This window comes from Hemiscyllium ocellatum, chromosome 21, assembly GCF_020745735.1.
Source record: "Hemiscyllium ocellatum isolate sHemOce1 chromosome 21, sHemOce1.pat.X.cur, whole genome shotgun sequence".
In the NCBI taxonomy this organism is placed as follows: Eukaryota; Metazoa; Chordata; class Chondrichthyes; order Orectolobiformes; family Hemiscylliidae; genus Hemiscyllium; species Hemiscyllium ocellatum.
In genome coordinates, this window is record NC_083421.1 from 60,838,257 (window position 1) to 60,865,677 (window position 27,421).

Genomic DNA, 27,421 nt, shown 5'->3' on the forward strand with positions numbered 1-27,421 from the left:
GACCAATCAGATTCAAGTCTGACACTAGCCTATCAGAGGCGTCGGCTACGACCTATCAGAGAAGGAGGCTGACCCCCACCAATCGACATGAGGTCAACCGCCGCGAGGGGACCGCACGGACCATTGGAGAGGTCGCATCCGTCCCAGGCCGGACCAATCAGCGTCGTGATACGTTGACGGTTGTGACGGTCGGGGTCGGTCGCGGCCGGTCGCGGCCAATCGGAGTCACTGGCGGCGGGGCGGCCGGGCCAATGGGCGTCGCGCTCTGAGGAGGGGAGGGCGGGCTGGAGGAGAGTCCGCCGCTGACAGGAGGAGGCGGGCCGGCGGGGACGGGAGGCCGGAGAGGGAGAGAGGGCGGGCAGTCACACTCACTCACTCAGCCAGCAGCACGGGGGTACGGAGCCTCCGTGTGCCGATCCGTGCTCCCCTCCGGAGGGGGAGATAAGGGGAAAGCCGAGACACCCCCCTCCCCTCCCCGCCCGCCCGCCCTCAGTTACCGCCGAGTGGCCCATGAGGAGCCGGTCCGTCCCGCACGGCGCCCATGCCCAACTCCGGGGGCAACGGATGCGGCCCGAGCGCCGAGCCGTGCGTCCCCGGGCCTGAGTCCCGCACCGAGTCGGCGGCCCCGGGCTGAGTGTGCAGCGCCGGGCCTGTGTGTGGCCGGGGGTGGGGGGTGTCTCCCGCTGCTCCATCTCCGCCTGTCTCTCCCTGTGCTGCGCACACACACACACCCTCCGGGCGGGAGGTAATCCCCAAGGTTGTAAGGGGGGTGTGGGGAGCGGGGAGTCGGTTTGTCAGTCACTGTCTGCCTCCCCGAGCCGCGGAATCACCGCCCGGGCCCCATGGCTTTCATCATGAAGAAGAAGAAGTTCAAGTTCCAGACCATCTTCAGCCTGGAGGAGCTGGCCGCCGTGCCGTTCGTCAACGGGGTGCTCTTCTGTAAAATCCGCCTCCTGGATGGTGGGGATTTCACCCAGCTTTCAAGCAGGTAAATATAAACAACCGCCCCCCCCCCCCTCCATGCCTTGTCAAGCCTCCCCCCCCCCCCCCCCCCCGCCGCCTTGAAGCCCCTTGGTCTGATGCCCTTTTAAATCCCTGATGTCCCTTGGACCAATGCCTCTTGGTCCAATAACCTGTGAAACCCTGATGCCTCTTGGACTGATGTTCTTTTAAAGCCCTGATGCCCCTTGGTCCAAGACCCTGTTAAAGCCCTGATGCCCTGTTAAACCCTGATGTCCCTTGGTCTGATGCCCTGTTAAACCCTGATGCCCCTTGGTCCAATGCTCTGTTAAACCCCTGATGCCCTTTGGTCCAATGCCCTGTTAAACCCTGATGTCCCTTTGTCGGATGCCTTGATGCCCTGTTGAACCCTGGTGACCCCATGCTTTGCTGTTCTGTTGTGACCCTGACGTCCTTTATCTTGATGCCCTGTTGAACCCCCAGTGCATCCCTCAGCTCACTGCCCAGTCAAATCCCCAATGTCCCCTTGTTCCCTGAGTCTTGTTTCCATCAACTCTATTCCCTACCCATTCTTACTTACCTTCCATCATGCACAACCTCTCCACCCCCCACAAATCCAAGCTTCGATATTCTGTTGTAGACCCCTATTAATCTCCCACGCCTGCATGTCATCCTTCCCCAGTGCTGTGTTGCTATCACTCCCTTTCCTTGCGTCCCAACGTCCACCCCTTGGGTGGAGAGACCAATTTTTTTCCCTTGCTGACACCCCGTCCTCCTGACCATAACTTGGTGGTACACAGAATTGTACATAATTTGCCAAACAGTGTGTTTTTTGTGTGTTTGAGCTTGTGTAAGTCCAGAAAATTAATTTTCTTTTCAATGAGAATTACTTTGTCCAGAGGAATAAATGTGTCGGGGCAGTTGACTAGCTGCCACTTGACCTCCATTTTTTTGGCTCTAATTGGGGCATGATTGTGACAGTATCCTCAATTGTAAGTTGTAGAAGAAGATTGAGTGTCATTGCAAGCATATAAACTTTGCTTTGTACTGTTGGTTTATTCCCAGATGAGGCTGTACAGGAAAGTGTCAGTGTTGTTTTCTTTTGCAGTTTAACTTTTGGTGTGGTCTTGATGCCAATGTGTTGTTCATTGTGCAGCACAGCCCATTGAACACTGAACTAAACAGTACCAGTCTGAAGAATTCAGTGTTAACATTGGGCTGTTCCCTTGAGATACGCTGTTTCAAATCCTACTCAAGCGACATAGAAGCAGGCCAGACAAATGGGGGCACAAAAATGAATGGGTTACTAGGCCCAGAGCAAAACTGAAAGTGAGGAATGGTCAAAGTTGGGGTTTTGTTTCTGGAAGGAGATTGTTTTACAACTATGTAAGTTAGTTAAAAGGTAAGTCTGCAGATGATTTAAATTAAACTGTAGGAGCAGAACCGGGACACAAGGTCAAACTCAAGAAAGGCAAGTTCAAGGCAACGGCAGTTTTTCAAAGCTGGCAAAATGCTTGGGTTACTCAACATCTGTTAAGAGTGAAGCAGGTTAACATTTTGGGTCAGTGACCTTGCTACAGACTGGTGCACCTTCTGAAGGCTGAATTCTGTGCCTCACAGCACCAGGAACCCGGGTTCGATTCCTGCCTCGGGCAACTGTCTGTGTGGAGTTTGCATGTTCTCTGCGTCTGTGTGGGTTTCCTCCGGGTGCTTTGGTTTCCTTCCACAATTCAAAAATGTGCAGGTCAGGTGAATTGGCCATGCTAAATTGCCCATAGTGTTAGTTGCATTAGTCAGGCCTAAATACAGGGTAGGGGGATAGATCTGGGTAAGTTACTCTTTGGAGGGACAGTGTGGACTTGCTAGGCTGAAATGCCTGTTTCCACGCTGTAGGGAATGTAATCTAATTTAGTGTGGCACTGTCAAAAACCTAGGATTATATGCTCAAATTTGAACTTCTATAGTCATTTTCACAGTCCTGAAGATGCTGCAAAAGCTCTTTTAAAACTGAGTGCTTTTGGAATATGACAACAGTTTTAAGTAGAGAACCTGGCCCATCCATGTTCAGTAAGATTTCAAAATCAAAATCGAGATAATTTGCTTGTGATTGGTTGTTCATATGGCATGGTATTACCTGAACATTCAAGAGGGGATAACATAGACCATCTCAGGTGCTCATTATTCCTTTTATGTACATATACTGAATGTATACAATTACTTGTTCACTTGTTGCATTTATGAGATTAGTGTGTTCTGCCCTGATGTTAGTTGACATCTGTAATACATGTGGTTAAAATGTAACCTTTCTCTCAAGGGAGTGTCTTGAAATCTTTTGAGATGAAAATCATAGAATCCTTACATTGTGAAAGCAGACCATTCAGCCCAATGAGTCCACACCAACCCTGTAAAGAACATCCCACCCAGATTTACCCCCATACCCTTTCCCTGTAACCCTGCGTTTCCCATGGCCAATTCACCTAACCTGCACAGCTTTGGACTGTGGGAGGAAACTGGAACACAAGGTGGAAACCCGCACAGATACAGGGAGAACATGCAAACACCACAGAGACAGTCGCCCGAAGCTGGGATTGAACCCGGGACCCTAGTGCTGTGACACAGCAGTGCTAACCGCTGACCACAGTGCCTCTTAAGGGAACTGTTTCATGAAGGAAATGTTTGCTAGAGCAGAGTCTGCGAAGATGTTCCTGTTCCTGGAAGAGACTAAAACTAGGGTTCACTAATACGTTCAGTCGGGAATTTGGATAAATCTTTTTCACTCCCTCCCTAATGGCATTGTGAGAATCCCTAACCAAAATCGTCTGCTGAGTTTCAAGCAGCCAGTTCACCAGCACTTTCTCCACGGCAACGAGGGATGAGTGATGAATGCTGCCCCAGCCAGTAATGCCCATATGTCATGAGTGAATGATTGACAGTAGTCGATGCAGATAGTTTAGATGGATTTATAGGGAGGCTTGAGGCGAGTGAGGAAGAGGAAGTGTTGCTCATCAATTTAAATGGAAGGAATATGAGGATGCTTGCATGATGCATATGCAACAGCATGGAACAGTTGGCCTGAATGCATTTTCAATGCGAAGTGGACTTTGTTGGAAATTTGGAGGATTTTGTTTACAATTTGCATTCTTAACGTGGCATTATGTCGCTGTTGTCAACTGGTGAATGATGTAATGTTGATTTGGACTGCCTCCAAAACAGTTATTTACTTTTTAACTTGGCTAGTTTTAATTTCTGTTCCTGTTTGTTCCTTGAGGGTGATAACTTTTTTTGCAATAAATAACGTGTTTTGTTCGGTGTACGATGCTATTTAGTTACTATCCTTTATCCGTGAGAGTAGGTGTGTTATTATTTGTCTGTGAATGCATTACAGCAAAACTTAGTCCTGACATCAATTGTGTGCACAAGTTCTTTCAGCTAATTTAATTCCCTGTCTAATTCTTGGGCTTGTTGAAGCCAATTGTAGCACATGTCATTGCCACTTCAGCTGGCATGCCATAAGCATGTAATTAAGCTTGGGTTTCTAATCTGTTTGGCTCTGAATGACACGAATATTTACCCTCTGTCGGGGAGCTCAGAGAATGAATCAGGACCATATGTAAAAAAAAAATCCATGCCTGCAAATATTTTAGCTCTTTTACACAAATCAAAAGTTGCTTTCACCGAGTAACAGTGTTACTAGTAGCGTTTGAAGGCATCGTATGGGTTTTGAGCAATTTGTCAGATCTGTGCTATCTCTGACATCTGTTATGTACATGCCTTGTCCTTGAACCTGTTAATACTTGATCAAGTCTGATCTTTTGAATTAGATTTTGTTCTCAAATCCTTTGGAAGTACAGTGCACTACCTGATTTTGTATGACAGCTCATTTTTGTCTTTTTATTGTTGGTTGTTGAGAGCATATTGTGACTGATTTATGTTCTGTTCCAGTTATTTGGATATCGAAACTATTTGGCATTATTCTTGAGACATTTTTGTTTAATGCTGCGTTGCAGAAAATGAAATGTATTGGAAATGAACTCACTTCACTGATGTTTTCTGCCTACCAGATATGTAGAGAAGAAAGAGCATTTCAAGAACAAAAGTTTTTCTGGCTAAACCTGTTAAGTGCAAGTGATTTGCATTCGGAGTTTCTTAATTGATAACAGAATAATTGAAAGTAAGATATTAAATAATTCAGTGGAAAAAATTGTGGACACTGAAAATTCGAAACAAAAACAGAAATTGGACAAACTCAATAAGTCAGGCAGCATCTGAAGAGAAAGCAGAGTCAACAGTTTGAGTCCAGTGACCCCTCTTTCGATAAGTAATCGAGGCTGTGCTAAGCGTTACACTGGAAGCCATTTCAGATCATTAACTGGTACTGCAGTGTGATGCATTTGCTTGAAGCTGTGTGAATAATTACTCCGAACCCTGCTTAGCACTTTTTTTTCAAAAAACAGGGTTAAAGAGTCAGCCTTCTGCATCCCCATGATAACACTGACCAATCAGAACCTGTGTGCTTGGTCTGAGAATTAAAATAGACAGTTAACTGTTATTGCTGTAACGCCATGTCAGTTACGGCTCAACCAATCAGCACTTTCTTCTCATTACCCCTTCAATTTTTTCTTGTGTTCTGAGAGTGCAAAGCGAAAAGCTTCAACTTCAAGTTAGCTATGTTTAAAGTCTAAACTACTAAGCATTTATTTTTAACTGAATGAAGCAGGTTACAACAAATAATGCAGCTCTGTTTCCATGAGCCAGCAAATGGAAAGAATTGTAGGCAGGTATATTGGCATTGTTGGTCTTCATTGGATGACTGTCATTAGAGCAGTCATGAAGTATCTTATGCAGAAGGAGCTTCTGAGGTGGCAATAAAGCTGTGGAGCATCAGGAAAGTAATGGTGTCTGTACAGTATGCTAGCAACTATAATATAGCTTGTATAATCAAAACAAAAATAAGATTATATTTTTCATATTGTGGTTGTAGACTGCTGCCTCACACTATTTTCAGCACTAAAGTATGAAGTGTTAAAACCATCCCAGATACTGCATTGCACATGTGATAATGTGAGCAGTATTGTGTCAGTTTCATGGCATTTTACTTTGTGTTTTGTCAAACTTGCAGACTCCCTCGTTACTTCCAGGATACTTCAGTTTAGCTTTGGGTCCAGTGTTATTTTTAATTGATTCACAGGATGTGAGCATTGCTGGCCAGGCCAGCATTCATGGTGCATCCGTAATATCCCAGAGGGCAGCTAAGAGTCAACCACATTACTGACAGTCTGGAGTCACTTGTAAGCCAGACCAGATAAGGAGAGATGTCCTTCCCTAAAGGACATCAGTGGACCAGGTGGATTTTTTCCAACAGTCAACAAGGATTACCATTCGTTTCTTCAAACATTTTCCCCCACTGCATTTGAAAATATGTGGTTTTTAAGCAAGTTATCATCATGGAAAAACAATACATGCAGTAATTTTCCATAATAAGTAGCAATATGCTCAACATGAAAGAAGTGCAGCTGTACAGAATGATTTCACCTTGTAGGTCAAATCCATCTCAAGAGAAAAGCAGAGTTAACCTACTTCAGGTCAAAAGCTATACATTAGTACTGATTCATACTGGTTAATGGAATTGAACCTGGTCCCAGGCGCTTTGAGGCAGCAATGCTGACCACTAAGTCCACTTTTAGAATACTGCATTCAATTCTGGTCTCCCTGCTTTAAGAAAAATGTTGTGAAACTTGAAAGGCTTCAGAAAAGATTTACAAGGATGTTGCCAGGGTTGGAGGATTTGAGCTATAGGGAGAGGCTGAATAGGCTGGAGCTGTTTTCCCTGGAGTGTGGGAAGCTGAGGGGTGACCTTATAGAGGATTATAAAATTATGAGGGGCATGGATAGGATAAATAGACACAGAGAAGGGAAGTCCAAAACTAGAGGGCATAGGAGAAAGATTCAAAAGGGATCCAAGGCACAACGTTTTCACACAGGGTGGTGCGAGTATGGAATGAGCTGCCAGAGGAAGTGGTGGAGGCTGGTACAATTACAGCATTTCAAACATTTGATTGCACCTGATGCTCTAAAAACTTGTGATGTCAAATAAATCTGTTTTCTATAACCTAATGTCATGTGACTTCTAACATTTAAAAGGCATCTGAGTAATTACATGAATAAGAAGGGTTTAGAGTGATATGGGCCAAATGCCAGCAAATGGGATTGGATTAATTTAAGATATCTGGTCGGCATGGACGAGTTGGACTGAAAGTGTTTGTTTCTGTGCTTTGCATCTCTCTCTCTGTCTCTTTCTCAAAAAGAGAAATTTTATTTGCGCAAAGGGATGTCACATCTGAAATTTTATTCTCGAGATAAATTGTAGAAATTAGGTCTATTATTCTTGTAGAGAAATTGAGGTAGATCTGACTAGCACATTGAAGAGTTAGGAGTACAGTGTAGATAGCAGAAAATGTTCCCACTAATGGAAGGATCAAGATTGAGGGGGTTTAAATATTGGATAAGAAGAACTGGCAACAAGAGAGAGACTTTTTCGCAGGACCAGTGGTTAACATCTGGAAACATTGCCTGAGAATTTGGTAGAGGTAGGTTCAAAAGAGGCATTCAAAAGTGAATAAGATAGTTATTTGAAAAGGAAGAATGCTCAGGTTTATTTAGGGAAAGCAGCCAAATGAGCATGTCACCCAAGTGACAAAGAGGTGGTATCATCAAGATAGGCTGAACGGCTTCCTTCTGCCCTGTAACAATTCTGTGACTAGAAACAAAACGGATGCTCCGGTTGTCTCCCACAATCCAAAGATGTGCAGATCACGTGAATTGGCCATGCTAAATTGCCCACTCGTGTTGGTGTTAGGAGGGAAATGGTTCTGGGTGGGTTACACTTCGGAGGGTTGTTGTGGACTGGTTGGACTGAAGGGGCTGTTTCCACACTGTAATCTTAATTGTCTCACTGTATTGCTAAAGTCCTGCAGGAAAATTTCCTGAGTGATGTCTTGCCCTTTGCATTAAAGACTGGCTTGCATTTATATACTGTAATACCTTTTATTATGTTTCAAAATACTTTACAAGCAAAGAGATACTTTTGAAATGTCATTGCTATAATGTAGGAAATGTGGCAGCCAATTTGGACACCACAACAACAGTGTGAGAATGACCCCATAATCTATGTCTCTGATGATGATTGAGGGATAATTAGTGATCTGGACACCCAGGAAGACTCTAGTGCTCTTCTTGCAGTCATGCCATACGATCTTTTATGGCCACCTCAAAGGACAAGAGGGACAATGTGTTGATGAAACAAATCTAACAGTGCCGTATTTTCACAGTATTGCAGTGAGCTGCGTCTGAGTGGCTCAGATATGCAATTTCTTCTCCTTGATTCAGTCAAAGCTTAGAACAGCAGAATTGTTACCTGAAGCTCAAGATGAAGGAATTTGGAATTCATGTCACTTGCATTTTTCAGATTTTGACCATTCTGTGTCTTTTTTAAAATAACTACATTCTCTTTTACCTGGAGTATAATAGCCAGGTTGTTTTGTCATCCATTTCAATGCACTGATCTCCAGTATTTGCAGTTGATGAATTACCCACTAATAGGAGATTGCAGGGCTGTTATTGTATTCACGTTTTTTTTTGCTTTATATCAAGCTGAATTGTTCTTCTTTATTCGGCTATATTTTGTAATGAACTTCCTCTTGAATGTTCCCTTGTTGGACAGGTGCTACCTCTGCTGATTTTTGTTCTTGAATCACCTGGAGGTAGATGGGAACAGGAGGGTGGATAGCATTGTGAGATTTTAGTTATTGTTTTGATCCATGGCTTGAGCAAAAATTCCCTGGAATCCTTTGGAATTGCTATGGGGCTTCCTGGGAAAGGGGAGAATTTGCGATGTTAATCCCTGAACCATGTTGTACAAGGGCATGCTGGGACAAGACATTTTTCCCTTGTAACACATTTTTCAATACTTATGAGTGTATTTAGTCTTTTAATTTTGTGGGTTATAAATTACTTTTGACTGCACTTGTTATTAGTTTTGCTAATTTTTCTGAGTAATGTAAAGGTGTGTTTCAGCATAAAGCACAAGTTAGTATATGCAATACTACTGAATCCATTACTTTATTTACCTCCTCTACTGGACTTCCAGTGTATTTATTAGTCTATGAGGTAGCTTTTCGGAACTGTGGCTTTTGATGTAAAGGCCTCCTTTCATGTGGATTAATAATCATGCACCCACCCATCTAAATTATGGTGTGTAAAAGTGTGTACTACAGATGTTGGAATCTAGACTGAAAACAACAAATGCTGGAGATCACAGTAGGTTAGACAGTATCCATGGAGAGGGAGCAAGCAAACTTTTCGAGTCTCAATGACTCTTCATCAGCTACTTGAATGCCATTCTCTGTGGTGCTCCATGTGCATGTTGCTCCTGGTTGAGAGAACCAGCTCATTTCATTCCGGAGTTGTGGCAACTGCACTCCACGCACGTTTTGCTGTCACTTTGTTGCGTTGGTTAGCTCAGTTGACTGGATAGTTGGTTTGTGATGTAGGATGATGCCCAACAGCATGTTAAATTCCCGTGCCAATTCCGATTGCCATGAAGATCCAGCTTTCTCAACCTTGCCCTTCACCTGAAGCGTGGTGCTCCTTTACTTAAACTCATCGCCAGTCGTACTCTCTAATATGAGTGCAGCCATATGGTTTCTGGGACTGTGGTAACTTTATCTGATGCCTCTTCCATAATTTGCTGAGGAAATGCTATATTTAAGTATTTCTTGATTCTCAAAGGTAATTGGTTAAAATTGTAGGAAATCTAACCACTCTTACATCTCCACTGATGATTTCTAGCTTACTTTTCTTGTGGGGCACAGCCATTTCCTCCTCATTCTGCTTCCAGCGGACCAGCAATATCAGGCCCTGTGTCGAGTAGTTAATCCTGGTTTATTTTGTATCTGTTCTTGGAACTTTGATTTTCTTGTTAATCTGTTCTGTAAATTTATTTCTGTGAAGAGCAGAGTTAATATTTCTTATGTATATTTTAAACAATACTGACTAGATTGTTGTTCAGTTGTGAAATGTTTTTGAGGTTGTGACAGATATTTTTGTGACTCATGCAGTTGTTTAATCCTTAAACCCCTGTCCTGTATTTTTCTGCTCCCAAACTGTTTAAGTTAACATCAATTAAGATTTTTATTATTTTAATGGTATTTGTACAAAGACCTTAATTTAATTTGTATTTTCAGTCTTAGTTTCTAGGATGAGTATTGTTTCTCAACCCTGCTCAACAGATGGAGACAAAAGATGGGTGTCACAATACTGGATTATTAAACATGCAAGTCTAGAGCCTACATCCCATTACAACACTAGAGGAAAAACTGCTTTCATGGAGGGGTACCTGCCACCTCCAACCAGTTTCATGTTAGTGTAGTTCCAAGTCTGAACTTAGTTAAAGCCTAATACTTTCAGGTCATCTACAAATAGTTATACAATCCATGGAGCACTACTACTTTCCCAGAGCATCTCGAAAGAGCCAATAAATGCAATATATGCCAGAAAGGGCTATTTTAAAAAAAAAGTTCATTTCATAATTTCAGTTTCGCACGCAATCTGAAATTGGGTCCAACTAATCATCTTTGAAAGTTAGGATTATGTATTTGGACTTGTAATCAGTAATACTTGATCTGTGTTTATATATTATTGATTTATTGCTATTTCGATTGTAACTTTATTGATCAGACTGTGAGATTGTCACACACCATTTCCTGATTATTGCTATTGGTTTGTGTATTGCATCGTAATATTTCCATATTTGTATAAATCAGTTTGGAAGAGTTGTACTTCCCGATTGCTGTTTGTGTAATAATGAGGTGTTATTTGAGGTTTAAGCCTTGGTAGTAGTCTCCTTTCCCTGAGGTTAAAGCACTCAATACTTTGTTTCAAAGGGAGATGAATTTATTTGCCCTAATTGAGGCCACTTCAAAATCATATCCCATTGTTGTTTTATTAATTTGTTCATCGGATGTGGGCACCATTGGCTAGACAGCCATTATTGCACATTCCTAATTGTCCAGAGAGCAGTTGAGTCAATCATGTTGCTGTGAATTTGGAATGACATGTAGGCCAAATTTTCTTCCCAAAAGGGCATGAGTGAACCAGATGTGTTTTTACAGCCATTGGCAATGTTGCATGAGGTTATCTTTTTACTGCAGATTTTTTAAAAATTCAAATTTCACTATTTGCCATGGTGGGGTTTAAATGCATGTCATCAGAAAATTAGCCAGGAATTCTGTATTACTAGTCAAGTGACATGATGTTTGCTATCTCCTGTCCCTTGCATTTCCTGTAAAGTATGCAGATGAAAACAAATTTGCTTTTCATTGAACACGACAAATTATGCAGGTAAACCGATTTGGTCCACAATAGCAAGGTGCTGTTTGCACACAAATCTATTAAATGTTTTGTAAAAAAGATTTTTCTTTCTTCAGTGCTAATTCATACTAGGATGTGATGCTTGTCTGATACCTGATATTGCCTTGTACAAAACGTTGTCCTTCACGGCACGGTGGCACAGTGGTTAGCACTGCTGCCTCACAGCACCTGAGACCCGGGTTCAATTCCTGCCTCATGCGACTGTCTGTGTGGAGTTTGCACATTCTCCCCGCGTCTGTGTGGGTTTCCTCCGGTTGCTCCGGTTTCCTCCCACGGTCCAAAAGTGTGCAGGTTAGGTGAATTGGCCATGCTAAATTGCCCGTAGTGTTAGGTGAAGGGTTAAATGTAGGGGAATGGGTCTGGGTTGCTCTGCGGAGAGTTAGTGTGGACTTGTTGGGCCGAAGGGCCTGTTTCCATGCTGTAAGTAATCTAATATATGAGGCTGGAGAATGACTACAGATGATTTGGCTGGAGGGGAGCTGAGGAGAGCTGATTGTCATCCTTAAGATGTGTGTGTAAACACACATGCAGGCAAGAGTTAATATATGAAAATTGAAACTGAGGCAAGGCCTGTTTAATCTCCTGCCCCTTGCCAAGGACATGGAAATACTGGTAAGCAACTTCAGCATTGCTGTTGCTGCTATTAACTCCCTCTTCCCCATAAAAAAATCAAGCGAATTAAATAATATCCTGAATTGAGATTCTGTATTGCGGAAGCTAGGGCATTTGCCCATGGATACAAACAAAAGCTATTGTAGCTTTTAACTCCAAAATCATCAGAAGAGGAAAGAATCTGATTTTTAAGTATTTGGCATTGAGTGAGGTCTGTGCAGAGTCTTTAGTGGAATAAATGTTTACATTCATGTATATCTGCTTGAAAACATTTGATTGATTGTAGTGCTCAGTCATTCCATGTTGTTCTGTTCTGCAGAAGTCGAGGTTATCTCTGTGACCACAGGGCTCATGAGCAGTGGTTGGAAAGGTGACATTGGTTCTGTGGCTTTAAGTGGATTCTCATTGCAAACTTTGCAATCTGTTGAAATGTTGACAAACGCTAGCTTGGGTGACCTAGCTTTTTGCTGTACTTGCACGCAAGGACAGTTTGTGCAGTGACTCGATTTTAGAACTCCTGTTGTGTATGTTGTAAATGTTCACAATTGAATTATGATGAAGGATCCAAATAATTAATGGCAATGTGTCACTCTACTTAATCTGTCAAAATCCAGATCCACGATGAACACAGCTCAGATAATTGCTGTAGTGGTTGATGTATTTTAATTTTTATTTTATTTTATTTTATTTTAATTTAACTTCAAACTAGTTAGATGAATTGTAATTAACTGACGTACACCTGAATCTAGCTAGGGTCTTTCTGAGTACTTGAGGAATGAAAAAGTCTAATGTTGAAATTCACTGATGAAATGATATTGTTTTAATCCAGTGCTTGCATTCATTGTTTTCTATCGTTTCACCATGGTGCAAATATATAAAATAACATCCTGCATGAATGAACCTAGTTCTGACTTAGTTTTGTTTTTACTCACGAAGTATCTAGAATTGAAATGGGAAGCCATCTGTTGTAAAAGAAGATTGTGGAGCGTGATAAGCTTTGTGGGGCTTTTTGCACTTTATATTAATAACCAGCATATACATGTAGAGGTGAACATGGGTTCAAACTTTCAACATGTAATCTGTCAGGTAGCTAAGGGTTTTAATTCTTGTGAATAGCCCCAAGATCGTTTTGGATAATAATACCCAGTTCTTTCTAAACATTTTGCACTTAACTGGCATTAATGGATGTAGGTTCCTTCGCTATATATAATTCTAATTATTCTACTTCAGTTGGGAGAAATGTTCTGGATTTTCACCAAAGTAATATATTGATTGTGGATAAATGAATGGAGTGCCAGCCCTGTCTGTTTCTGAAGGACTGGTTGATTAGTTCTGATGGAGAATTCGAAACATGAACTCTGCTTTCTCCTCGTGGATGCTGCCAGATCTGCTGAGTTTCTCCAACAGGTTTTGTTTTTGTTTTTGTTCTCTAGCATCTGCAGTTCATTCTTTAATTTTTGGGAGGTATCCATCTACAGAGCACATTTTAACCCATTCAGTAGGAGTGCATTCTGTTGCAAAAATCATAATTGCTACTGAGCCCACCTGTGCCTAATCAGGATATTGTATTGAGACAGTCATGGGTGAAGGTTGTGAGGTCCATCAGATTGTGATTATAAGCAATTGTTTTAGAAGATCTTTCTTTCTTTCTTTCTTTCTTTCTTTCTTTCTCTCTCTCTTCACATCGCTTTGTCATCTTCTGTCATTTTGAAGGTTAGGTGAGTGTTGGTGACCTACACTGCCTCATGACTTGCTTTAGTGCTGCTTCACTCTCAGCCAAATGAACATGCAGTTCAAATGCAATGAGATGAACAATGCATGTATTTCTGCTGCTGTAGATTGGTTTTTTTTAATCAACCTGTTCAGACATGTTATGGCATACTAGAGCAGGTTGGACTTGAATCCAGGTCTCATGGCCTAGAGCTATGGACATGACCACTGCACCACCAAAGCCCCTGTTACTTTCATTATAATACAATAAGAATTTTCAAATTTATGACTGACTTTCATTCGTTCACCCAAAAGAGTTAATTTGAAATGATTAGTCATTGCTCAACCACTCAGAGAATCATGGAAAAATCTTGAGTGCTTGAAAGTTCTTTAGGGAGTACTGTCTATTTGGTTTGTTTCATAATATATCCATATGTAGTTTGTCAAAATAAAGATCTCTCTCAGTCTGTAGTGAAGAAAACAATTGAATCCAACAAGTGAAGATATTTTTGAGAACTGCAACGGGAGTGGAACAATTATTCTGGACAAAATCCAATATTATTTCTAAATGTCAGTCCCAGACGACTTCAAGTTACCAAGTTTTGTTGAAAAGCAACTGCTTTACTCTTGACTTTTATACCAGATTTTGTGGGGTTGGGGGCAAGGTTTAGGGGGTAATGAATTACCCGTTCAAATTTTTTTGTGTAAATAATTGAGGTTAAGTTTACAAATGGGGAGCAGGGAGTAAAATGCAAATGTAATTTCCTGAATTTTGTATTGGACTGTGTTGAAGAATATTGTAACTTTCGACTTTTGGGATGTACATACTGTTTAGATTATTTTATTTTGTAAAATGGACCATTTAATTTGTTGTTTTCTTGACCTCCACAAGTTCGTAGCTTTTTAATTGAGTAACATACTTCATTTAAATGAAGGATATGTTATGATAAGAGCTTGAATCAATGAAAATGGTTATCAGTTTAACTGGAAGGGTTGCATTGTAAAGCATGCATGTCTGTATTCACTATGTTGTCGAGGGGAGACTTTGCTGTGTGGAGCAAATTGCTGCTTCACATTGAAACCCAACCTCTTAGCTTGTCAGAAAAAAAAAACTTGGGGTTCCATCCCTCTCTCCGGGAAGTGCTGCTCAAACCTTTTGTGTTTTGTCAAAATATTTCATAGATTTTGCCTGAGACAAAGTGCAGACTGGGTGACTGCTTTGCTGAGCACCAATGCATAGTTGACAAAAATGACCCTGAGCTTCCAGTTGCCTGCAACTTCAAAACACCACTGTGTTCCCATGCCAAGGTTTCTATCTCAAGCCTGCTGCAATGCTCCACCCAGCCTCAATGCAAGCTGGAGGAACTACGTTTCATCATCTGCTTAGGCACCTGACGGGCTTCAGGACTCTGAGTTTGACAATTGCAGAATGTGATCATGTTGATTGTCTTCCCCATCTGTAGGCCCTGTGTTGTGTCAGTGTTCCCTGCTCAGCCAATCCATTTTTCAATTGTTGGTAATTCTTCTTGACACTCTCACTAGTATTTAACACTCTCTCGGCCTTCTCTCTTTGGTTGCCTTGTCATATCTCCCTGAGGGTAGCGTGCTGGAAATCAAGCCCCTGCTGTTTCAGGAGTTGTCACATAAGTTAAAGATTTTATCAATGTGTGCAAAATCCCCAATTTGAAGGTTCGTAGACCTAGTTTGATCGAGCATGGACCAGTTTTTTGTACTTAAATAGTGATTCTTGTTATTATGAATAAATAGTTGTTTACCTTCAGCTAGAATCTATGAGCTGTCAGCAGTTTAACTGTCTAGTTAAAACTCTAACCTGATTATAAAACTCCTCCTACAAACACAGTAAGAAAACAATTGGTGTTATGAGTGGAGGAAAATAAAACTCTGAAGGAAGTTCAATGGCTTCTCTCCACTAGCTTTACTGAGATGATCCTTCTGTTTATTAGAGCTTGTTCTTCATTCTTTTACTTTTCTACTTGTTTGAAGGAGGCACAGAGTGACTGGCTCACAAACTATAACATATCTGACTTATAGTTTAAAAGCAACTGCTTACAGCATCTGTTGAGAGAAAATAACCTGGCTTTCTTCAGATTTTAGGTACTTTTTTCTACAGAGAGACACACCAACCCCTTTTCCAGAGTTCTGAAGTCATAGTCATAGAGATATGTACAGCATGGAAACAAACCATTTGGGTCCAACTTGTCCATGCCATCCTGCCGACTACGTCATCTGCTACATTTCTCGCCATGCTTTCAGTCTAAATTGTTTGGGATATATCATGCTTGAGGTGGTATTTGCCTAACAGCATGCAATACCACAAGTTGTTTTGGGGCGGCTCGGTGGTTAGCACTGCTGCCTCACCGCACCAGGGACCCAGGTTCATTTCCCGCCTCGGGCGACTGTCTGTGTGGAGTTTGCACATTCTCCCCGTGACTGCCTGGGTTTCCTCTGGGTGCTCCGGATTCCTACCACAGTCCAAAGATGTGCAGGTTAGGTGATTTGGCCATGCTAAATTACCCGTGCAGGGGTAAATGTAGGGGAATGGGTCTGGGTGGGTTGCTCTTCGGAGGGTCGGTGTGGGCTTGGTGGGCCTAAGGACTTGTTTACACACTCTAGGGGATCTAATCTAATCAGATATCCCAACCCACTCTAGTCCCATCTGCCAGCACCCGGCCCATATCCCTCCAAACTCTTCCCGTTCAAATACCCATCCAGATGCCTTTGAAGTATTGCATTTGTACTAGCCTCCACCACTTCCTCTGACAGCTCATTCCATTACATATCACCCCCTGCGTGAAAAAGTTGCCCCTTGGGTCTCTCATATCTTTTCCCTCTCACCCTAAACCTATGCCCTCTAGTTCTGGACTCCCCCACCCAGTGAAGACTTTGTCTATTAATCCTATTCAAGCCCCTCATGATTCTATGAACCCCTATAAAGTCACCCCTCAGCCTCCGACACCAGGCAAATCTGCCCGAGCCTGTTCAGCCTCTCCTATAGCTCAAATCCTTCAACCCTGGCCGCACACCTGTAAATCTTTTCTGAACCCTTTCAAGTTTCCCAACATCCCAACAAGTTTCCAGGAGAACAGAATTGCACACGATATTCCAAAAGTGGCCTCACCAACGTCCTGTACAGCTGCAAAATGACCTCCCAACTCCTGTACTCAACACTCTGACCAATAAAGGAAAGCATACCAAATGTCATCTTTACTATCCTATCCACTGGACCTATGAACCTATGATCCTATCCAAGGAGCTATGAACCTTGCACTCCAAGGTCTCTTTGTTCAGCAGCACTCTAGGATCTTACTATTAAGTGTATAATTTCTGTTAAGATTTGCTTTCCCAAAATACAGCACCTCGCACTTACCTGAATTAAGCGCCATCTGCCACTTCTCAGCCCATTGGCCCATCTGGTGCAGATCCCGTTGTAATCTGAGGTAATCTTTTTTGCTGTCCACTACACCTCCAATTTTAGTGTCATCTGCAAACTGTACCTCTTATGCTCACTTCCAAATCATTTATATAAATGACGAAATGTAGTGGATCCAGCACTGATAGTTGTGGCATTCCACTGGTCACAGGCATCCAGTCTGAAAAACAACCCTCCACCATCACCCTCTGTCTTCTACCATTGAGCAAGTTCTGTATCCAAATGGCTAGTTCTCCCTGTATTCCGTGACATCTATCTTTGCTTGCCAGTCTCCCATGGGGAGCCTTGTCGAACGCCTTATTGAAATCCATACAGATCATGTCTACCGCTCTGTCCTCCTCAATCGTCTTTGTTACTTCCTCAAAAAGCTCAATCAAGTTTGTGTGACGTGATTTCCCATGCACAAAGCTATATTGACCATCCCTAATCAGTCCTTGCCTTTCCAAATACATGTACACCCTGTCCCTCAGGATTCCCTCCAACAACTTGCTCACCACTGACATCAGGTTCACTGGTCTGTAGTTCCCTAGCTTGTCCTTACCACCTTTCTTAAACAGTGGCACCACATTAGCCAACCTCCAGCCTTCCAGTGCCTCACCTGTGACTATCGATTATACAAATATCGAGTCCCAGCAATCACTTCTCTAGATTCCCACTGAGTTCGATGGTACACCTGAAAGATATCACCATCAATTTCCCTACATTCTATATCTTCCATGTCCTTCTCCACAATAAACACTGATGCAAAATACTCATTTCGTATCTGCCCCATGTCCTGCAGCACCACACAAAGGCCGCCTTGCTGATCTTTGAGGAGCGCTATTCTCTCCCTAGTTACCCTTTTGTTCTTAAAACCTTTTGGATTCTCCTTAACTGTATTTGCCAAAGCTATCTCATGTCCCCTTTTTGCCCTCCTAATTTCCCTCTTAAGCATATTCTTCTAAGGATTTACTCGATCTATCTTGTCTATACCTGACATATGCTTCATTCTTTTTCTTAACCAAACCCTCAATTTGTTTAGTCATCCTGCATTCCCTACACCTATCAGCCTTTTCTTTCGCCCTGACAGGAATATACTGTCTCTGAACTCTCGTTACCTAATTTCTGAAGGCTTCCCATTTTTCAGCTGTCTCTTTACCGGCGACCATCTGCCCCCAATCGGCTTTTGAAAGTTCTTGCCTAATAATGTCAAAATTGGCCTTTCTCCAATTTAGAACTTCAACTTTTAGATCTGGTCTATCATTTTCCATCATTATTTTAAAACTAATAGAATTATGGTCGCTGTCCCCAAAGTCCTCCCCCACTGACTCCTCAGTCACCTGCCTTGCCTTATTTCCCAAGAGTAGCATCTGCATTTTGAATCAGAAGGTTTTCTTGTACACACTTAACAAATTCCTCTCCATCTAAACCCTTAAAACTATGGCAGTCCCAATCTGTTTGGAAAGTTAAAGTCCCCTACCATAACCACGCTCCTATTATTACAGGTAACTGAGATCTCCTTACAAGATTGTTTCTCAATTTCACTCTGACTATTAGGGGGTCTATAAATACAATCCCAATAAGGTGATCATTCCTTCCTTATTTCTCAGTTCAACCCAAATAACTTCCCTGAATGTACTTCTGGGAACATTGTCCATCAGTCAGCTGTAATGCTGTCCCTTCTCAAAAACTCTCCTCCCCCTCCTCTCTTGCCTCTCTGTTCTTCCTGTAGCATTTGTATCCAGGAACATTAAGCTGCCAGTCCTGTCCATCCCTGAGCCACGTTTCTGTAATTGCTATGATATCCCAGTCCCACATTCCTAACCATGCCCGGAGTTGATCTGCCTTCCCTGTTAGGCCCCTTGTATTGAAATGAATGCAGTTTAATTTATCAGTCCTACTTTGTTCTCTGCTTTGTCCCTGCCTGCCCTGATTGTTTGACTCGCTGCTTTTGTCAACTGTGCCATTCTCAGGTTGATCTCTTTCCTCACTATCTCCTTAGGTCCCACCCCCACCACCTCCCTTATGGCAATAATGTTCACATCTACAAGCTCTTCAGCTGATCAGGAAGCCAACCACATAGTTCTTGGCAGAAAGATGACCTTTGTCATCTATGGCTGGTCAGAACTTGACAAAGTATTGACAGGGGTTACTAAAATAGTTTGACATTTCTTATAAATCAAGTAAAGAAATTTCATTTGTAGAGAGAATTGAGAAGCAGCGAGGTTACACCAGTGACATGACACATTAGATCAGATTATCAACAGGTTAGTCAAAGAGGTAGATTTTAAGCAGTGCGTTAAAAGAGGAAGGTGAGAAATAGAGGTGTTGAGAGGTAAGTTCAGAGCTCAGGACACAACACATGAGGACACGACCTTTGGGGGTGGAGCAATTAAAATTTCAGGATGCGCAAGAGCCCTGTGAATCGAGAGGAAGTTGTAGAATGAGGGAACGGCAAGCTAATGTAGGGATTTGGCATCCGAGAGAAGAATTTTAAAATCAAGACATTGACATTTGCCCAGGGTCAGAAAATCAGTAAACACCGTTATAATGTGATAAGGTTCAGTGCAAAAATGGTCATGAGCTTCAGATGTTTTGAGCGATTTTACTTTCTATCATTTATACAATGAATGCATTTCAAATCCTGAATCAGAATATACCCTGAATCTGAGATGAAGCAGCATCTAGCTCTGCCTTGAAATGAAGTTGGCCTAATTTCAAATTCACACTCACTGGTTTTGTGGCGATTTAAAGTAAAGATCATGTATATGTTTGCTTTTCTGAGCAGTATTCTATAAGTGATTCTGGCCTGAGGTCCTGTTTGTGCTGTCAATTGACAACACAATCTGATGAAATTCTGGTTGTAATTAGCCATTCTTGTGTTCGCTTTCCAGCATGAACACTTGAGAGGATTTGCAGATGGGAGGGAGGAAAGTAACTTTTATAAGTAGTTTGAAACGTGGCATTTATTTAGATAAAGATGGTGAATTTGACACAGATGTTTTCATTTGCTCCTAAATGCAGTGAGCCGCATAGGTTTAGGGTAAAAAAAATTTGCTTTCTCACAGCTCTTTACTTTTGTATCCAGAGATATTACAGGCAATTTGAGTGCAGATCCTGCAGAGTTTTGGGTATATGTTTGTACCTATTCAGGAGCTTTGTATGTCCAGTATATTAATTTTTATTTTATAACTATTTACATGCAGAAATTGTGCAGTATTATTCGTGATTGTTTATGCAATTAGTTTTGCTGATTTCAGTGTGGGCGTTTCTTTCAGAAAAATGATATTTCCCCCATCTCTTAAAGTAATAATAAATCAGAGCAAATGAAAAACTGCTAGTGTTGCAAACCAAAAAGGCACCATGCTGGGAATACAGAACTGTTCAGTCAGTCTGTACTTGTGGGGAGCATGTGTAAATTGCCACTGTGATAAAGAGCTTTCACCAAATCCGTACTGGTGATCGGTTTCACTCAAAATGTGTTTGTTCTACCAATGCTGACATTTGTGTTTCCAATACGCTGTCTTTTATTTAATATGTCACCAATTATCCAAGAAAACCGTTGTTGAATGGAAATGCATGTGAGTTCAAAGAAATAGCCTAAATATTTAATATGTCCTTTTTTCCCCCCTTAAATGCAGTTTAAATCCGTTTTGTTTCTTACTGGGTTTCCTTTAACAGAATTTGAAGGAAAATGTGCTCAAGGGTACACCATATGCTTGCTGCCTCTTAGAGTTCTTAGCTCTGCTATTAATTATCCAGTTGGGAATTTAGTTAATTTGACTTATGAGTTAAAAATCTATTTGATTAAATTGAAACCTTTTCAATTGTATGATTTACTTCAAGAAATTTAGGGAGTGAGAATCCCCGCACATTCGGATCCCTTTGGGTTTTTGGGGCAGAGCAGCCTTTTTCAAAGTTGACGTACTTCACGAAATGGCAGCGATATGATATGACCTTGCATGTCTACCCTATGTTTGTAAGGCAATAGCAGCAGATGTTTCCTTACTCAGCCTCATCCTGCTGAACACTTTCTGCACAGTCACCGTAACCAGATGGGATGGCTGAAAAGCAGCAAGACATTGTAGCATCTCAAGCTCAGCATTGTTTTCAGACTGTGCCTGGGGAAACTCCTAACATGAAAGATGATATCCCTGTAGAACTGATGTGCCCTGTGTATTATTTAACGCCTAAGCTAAACTTTGAGTTTATTTTACAAAATCTGATGGGTAAATGTATCATTTTGTCACAGCATAATATGTTAGGATGGATTCCGTGCATAGTGCAGATAAAATCTTTTAAAATGATAAAGAATAGCAGTGTATTTCTGCTGATGAAGTTTGTTGTAAATCTATGAAAATAATGTTGAAATTCATTAAGAATGCTTCAATAATTTTTTTATACATCCTGCAAAATTTGACTTGTCTGATGACGCTGTTACCTGACCAGTGTGCGACTTATTATAAATGAGCTTTGTACTATAGCATGCCTTGTTTTGCCTTTTCTGTTTCTTTGTTGGTGATGAGCAGGTGTTGCTTCAGGTCATAGTTCAGAGGTGACAAGTGTCAGCAGATGCTAGCGTTCCTTAGGGTGCTATTAGATGTTTGCAGTTTAGCAAAACAATTGAATGCCTAATGGTACATGCATTGTCCCACCCTGCTGCCTTCAACTACATTCAAATTCTGATGTAAGGAAATCCATCAGGATTCAGCTGTACCAGGCAGCTGATGGTAGTGCCTGTCTTTGGCAGATCTCTTTGAATGTCCAGACAAAGGGCTGATACGTCACCCTGCCTGCCGTTTAATTGGAATGGAAGTTGGAGCTCTGCAGTGCTTTGTACACTGTGACTGCTGAGACTGAGCTATTGTTTGTTGGAGGATGGAGGAATGATGCGCAATAACATTGCATACAGTTCTTCGTTGTTTTTACAAGGCTACCATGTGTCCCTTTTCTGAAGGGAAATGTCCGTGATGCCGTGAATTTTGAATGTGGTGATGAGCTGCAGACCATGGGATAATAGGTAAACAATTTATAATTTCATAGAGAGAAAACATTGCTTCCTTTGGTGATAACTTTCCATCTTGTGATTAAAATATGTAGTTTACTTGAATGTGTAAAGATGTGGAAGCTGTAGACAAAAAGTTACTTTTTAATTAGGATGAAGTAGCGTAAAATGAGAAGGCATTCTGTGCAAAATGGATGTTTTCATACTTGCCTGTGATTCTTCCATATCCAAGATATTTGACCTTAGATCAGTGACCGTTCCTTTGGAATTGTCATGATTTGGAGATGCCGGTGTTAGACTGGGGTGTAAAAAGTTAAAAATCACACAAATAAATTTTGCTATAAATTTCTGTATTATGATTGAGCCCTCCACTATCACCTGATGAAGGAGCATCTCTCCGAAAGCTAGTGTGCTTCCAATTAAACCTGTTGGACTATAACCTGGTGTCGTGTGATTTTTAACTTTGGAATTGTCAGTAGTTTTATTATGTTTCTGATTTATATAGAGCTTTCTAAGACCACCAGACATGTCAAAGCATTTCACTTCGAAAGTATTTGATTGGGAAGTTACTGTTGTAATATGACAACCAGGTTGTGCATAGCATTTGAGTTGTGCATATCCAATAAATAGTAGCCTATTAATGAGTTGGATACCAAGTCATCTGTTTGAGGGATAAATCTTAACTCCCAACCTTCTTTGAAATATTCAAGTTGTTAGGTTAACAGTTTGACATCTCATCTGCAAAGCAGCACTCCAACAGTCTAACGCTGAATAAGTGTAAGCCCAACCGAACGTTTAATTCATGATCTGCACCCTGAATCCATAAGTATCCAACTGTCACTTGATAACACTTTATCCAAGTCTGGTGACTTTTTAGCTCCATATTCACTCCTCTCTCTGTCTTGGCTTTTTCCTCGACTTCTCTCTCCCGCCCTCTCGCCCTCCTGCCCTCACCCACACCCAACATTTCTACTTTCTTTAGAGATAGAACATCAGCTTCTTGGGGTTTCATGCTTGGGTGAAGTGTTTTATTTCTTTGAACAGAAGTCCACAGTATTCTATGATTTGAGGTAGCTTTGGTCTATTATGTTAAAAATAAAAGTGGTCTAATCTGGGTCAAGGATAGAGTAGTGAGGGGTAAAGCAATCTGCCTTCCTGTTTGTATGACACAATTACATAATAAAAGGGAATAACGATTCCAAAAAAATCTCTTACTGATATTGAAAATTATTTCTTCTCATCAACTGTCTCTTTTAACTGGTAGCAATTCATTTTCACAGCATGTTGCATCATCCCAAGTCCACAGAAAGTGCATGCTTCGAATCTGCGTGGAGTGCACTTAGGAGGCTTTAAGTGGTTATTGATGTAGCTGTCAGTACAGTGGTTTGTGTTGAGTGTTAACAATTCTAAACTGTCCCTGTTGTAATCCCCTTTTGGGATAAAGGGCATGAGGTTTTCTAATGGAAGTTTTTAGTCTCGAACATGAAGTGGTGATTGGAACAGACGGTCAGTCAGTGTGTTCTGTAAGCAAGATTGATAAATGATACGGAAGTGATTGCGCAGACTTGATAATAAAGTTCCAGGTTAAAATCACATCAAAGACGCATGTTTCTTTGGTACCAGATGTGCAGTTTTAATACATATATTAGAGCCAAAGGCAAAAGAAAGAACTTCTGTTTTTAATTCTGTACAAAACAGTAATGAAAGAAAGTTGCATGGCAGTGGTTTTAGGTTTTACACTGGAATGTATGGGAAAAGGAGAGAGGGTTCACCAGTTGAGGGTCAGATGAAAGTGCAGTCTGATATGGGGGATGGGAGTAATTGGATTGGGTTACACTGAAGGGGACCTTTATGGGGAAATGCAATGCAGAACACTGACATTTACTGGACCATTGACAGATTTTTTTTGTGGTTTCGTTCAGTGGTTACTGTGGTACTAAAAGAATGGATTGCAGCTGACTTCGTGGCCAAATGGGTTGGGGAAACTTTTTGGTTAAGTCAAGATTCTTCTAAACTCTAGAGATCAAAGCCCAAATGTGGGATCTGTTTTATGTGTATTTTGTTTTAAGTTACTGTGTATTAAATCCTTCACCCATTTTTTTTTCTTCCATTCCCTCCCTTCTCTATCTACTCTCCTAAAGGCAATGACTCATTCTGGGTACAGTTCAATCAGACATTGGCAGCTCCCTTGTATAACTCCCAACTGGCCACTCATCACATGCATGATTAGACTGTTGGTGTCTGAGCTTTTTGACATGGGGATTGTTGCCAAGTTATTACCAAAAAATCTATTTTTCAATGAGAAGGAAAAAAAAAGTTGCATTTGTGTAGCTCCTCTTTTATCCACTCAATGCTAATGTGTTTTGCAATCAGAAGTAGTTGCTGTAGGTAAACATAACCACTAGTTTGCACACAGCAAGACCCCATAGAAGCATTGAAATGAATGTCAATAGTCAGTTTTGTTAATAATTGAAGAGTAAGTGTTTCCAGGTCTCTCGGTGGTATTTTATGCTCTTTGAAAATTTTTATATCCACTTGAATAACAAGGCATGACCTTGGCTTACTGCACAACAGAAGGTTGGCATTTTCAAAATGCAAAGCCCCTCCTACTCTGCACTACTAATTCATTTCTCACTAGGGTTTAACATGCCTTGAGTCACGTGAAATCCATACAGAGACTGATGGATGTCATTGGATTGCATTTGAGAACAGAACTTTGGCATATAAGACCACTCTGAATTTAACCAGAATTCACAACATAGTACTGGCTGAGAGCATCTAACTCAGTACAGATTAGGAATTGGATGTGTGATATTCCTGATCTTTAAAACTGTGTCACACCGTATTAACAGTTCAGGATCTGTATGTTGGCTAGTTGCAGTATGTGCTAGTTGAAGTTTGAATAGTTTTCTTTTATTCACTCATGGGGTGTGGATGTCTCTGGCTAGACCAGCATTTCTTGCCCAGGGGGCAGTTGAGAGTCAACCACACTATTGTGGGACTGGAGTCACATGTAGAGTAGACCAGGTAAGGTCTCCAGATTTTCTTCCTGAAAGTTAACTGGATGGGTTTTTCCAATAATTGACAATGATTTAAATTTAATGCTAAGAGTCTAATGGTTGTCATTAGACTCTTAATTCCAGATTCTGGATCAGTGGTGCTGGAAGAGCACAGCAGTTCAGGCAGCATCCAACGGGCAGCGAAATCGACATTTCGGGCAAAAGCCCTTCATCAGGATTAAAGGCAGTGAGCCTGAAAGTGTGGAGAGATAAGCTAGGGGAGGGTGGGGGTGGGGAAAGAGTAGCATAGAGTACAGTGGGTGAGTGGGGGAGGAGATGGTGATAGGTCAGGGAGGAGAGGGTGGAGTGGATAGGTGGAAAAGGAGCTAGGCAAGTAGGACAAGTCCGGACAAGTCATGGGGACAGTGCTGAGCTGGAAGTTTGAAACTAGGATGAGGTGGGGGAGGGGGAAATGAGGAAGCTGTTGAAGTCCACATTGATGCCCTGGGGTTGATGTTTTCCGAGGCGGAAGATGAGGCATTCTTCCTCCAGGCATCTGGTGGTGAGGGAACAGCGGTGAAGGAGGCCCAGAACCTCCCTGTCCTCGGCAGAGTGGGAGGGGGAGTTGAAATGTTGGGCCACGGGCGGGGGGTTATGGTTGATTAGTGCGGGTGTCCCAGAGATGTTCCCTAAAGCACTCTGCTAGGAGGCGCCCAGTCTCCCCAATGTAGAGGAGACTGCATCGGGAGCAATGGATACAATAAATGATGTTAGTGGATGTGGAAGGCTCCTTTAGGGCCTTGGATAGAGGTGAGGTGTGGGCACAGGTTTTACAGTTCCTGCGGTGGCTGGGGAAAATGCCGGGATGGGAGGGTGGGTCATAGGGAGGCGTGGATCTGACCAGGTCTTTGCGGAAGGTGGAAAAGGGTGGGGAGGGAAATATATCCCTAGTGATGGGGTCTTTTTGGAGGTGGTGGAAATGTCAGCCGATGATTTGGTTTATGCAAAGTTTTGTAGGGTGGAAGGTGAGCACCAGGGGCGTTCTGTCCTTGTTACGGTTGGAGGGGTGGGGTCTGAGGGCGGAGGTGCGGGATGTGGACGAGTTGCGTTGGAGGGCATCTTTAACCACGTGGGAAGGGAAATTGCGGTCTCTAAAGAAAGAGGCCATCTGGTGTGTTCTATGGTGGAACTGGTCCACCTGGGAGCAGATACGGCGGAGGTGGAGGAATTGGGAATACGGGATGGCATTTTTGCAAGAGATAGGGTGGGAAGATGTGTAATCCAGGTAGTTGTGGGAATCGGTGGGTTTGTCAAAAATGTCAGTGTCAAGTCGGTCGTCATTGTTGGAGATGGAGAGATCCAGGTGGTGGAGGGTGGTGTCAGAGATGGTCTAGGTAAATTTAAGATCAGGGTGGAATGTATTAGTGAAGTTGATGAATTGCTCAACCTCCTCGCGGGAGCACGAGGTGGCGCCAATGCAGTCATCAATGTAGCGGAGGAAGAGGTGGGGAGTGGTGCCGGTGTAATTACGGAAGATCAACTGTTCTACGTAGCCAACAAAGAGACAGGCATAGCTAGGGCCCATACGTGTGCCCATGGCTACCCCTTTGGTCTGGAGGAAGTGGGAGGATTCCAGATTCTTTATAGAACTTAAGTTCTACCCTCTGCCATGGCAGAGTTTGAACTTGGGTCCCCAGAACATTAGCTGAGTTTCTAGCTTCTTAGTCTGGCAACAGTACTACTAGGCCACTGCAATCCTGTCATAGGCAAATGTGTGGAAAAACCTTGAAATTTCCTGAGAAAGCTGTCTCCCGTTCCAGTGTATATTGTGTTATGGAAACTGGTGCAATCACATCCGATGTGTAGACCACAAACTTTGTTCACTTGTTAAATTATTGTTTTCTCAAGTTACCTGTTCAGCATATCTCTGCAACTCAGACTGATTATGCTGTTGGCCAGAAGTAATCTAAGTTGAAGTGCGTGCCATGAGAACAGCTAACGTGAATTGTCACATGCTCCTGAGGACTTGCTTGTCAAGATAAGTGAGCTTTTAACTTGATTACAAGGCAGGTTTCTTAATATTATTTGACGACTGAGATTTTCTTTTTTGACAAGTGTTTGTACATTGCTAATTGAATTCCGTAAAATAGTTTTTAACTCCATGGGCTGAAGGTTGAGCCGGTTCGTTAACCTCGACAAATGCATTTCTCATGACTTTCAAAATCCGTACTGTGGCGCCTAAATTCATTTCTTAAAGTTTCTTTTTTCTAAACTGCA

General features: G+C 42.0%; 1 protein-coding gene across 2 annotated transcripts in view; it reads left to right on the forward strand.

The window, feature by feature from the left end:
• Nucleotides 1-295: 295 nt before the first annotated feature.
• The window catches only part of LOC132825924 (early estrogen-induced gene 1 protein-like), a 108,906-nt gene continuing 81,780 nt past the window's right edge, over nucleotides 296-27,421 (forward strand). For both annotated transcript variants that reach the window (XM_060841561.1, XM_060841562.1), the window contains exon 1: nucleotides 296-988. In XM_060841561.1, the coding sequence (XP_060697544.1) occupies nucleotides 843-988 (146 nt within the window). In that variant the 5' untranslated portion in view covers nucleotides 296-842. The remainder of the gene's footprint in view (nucleotides 989-27,421) is intronic.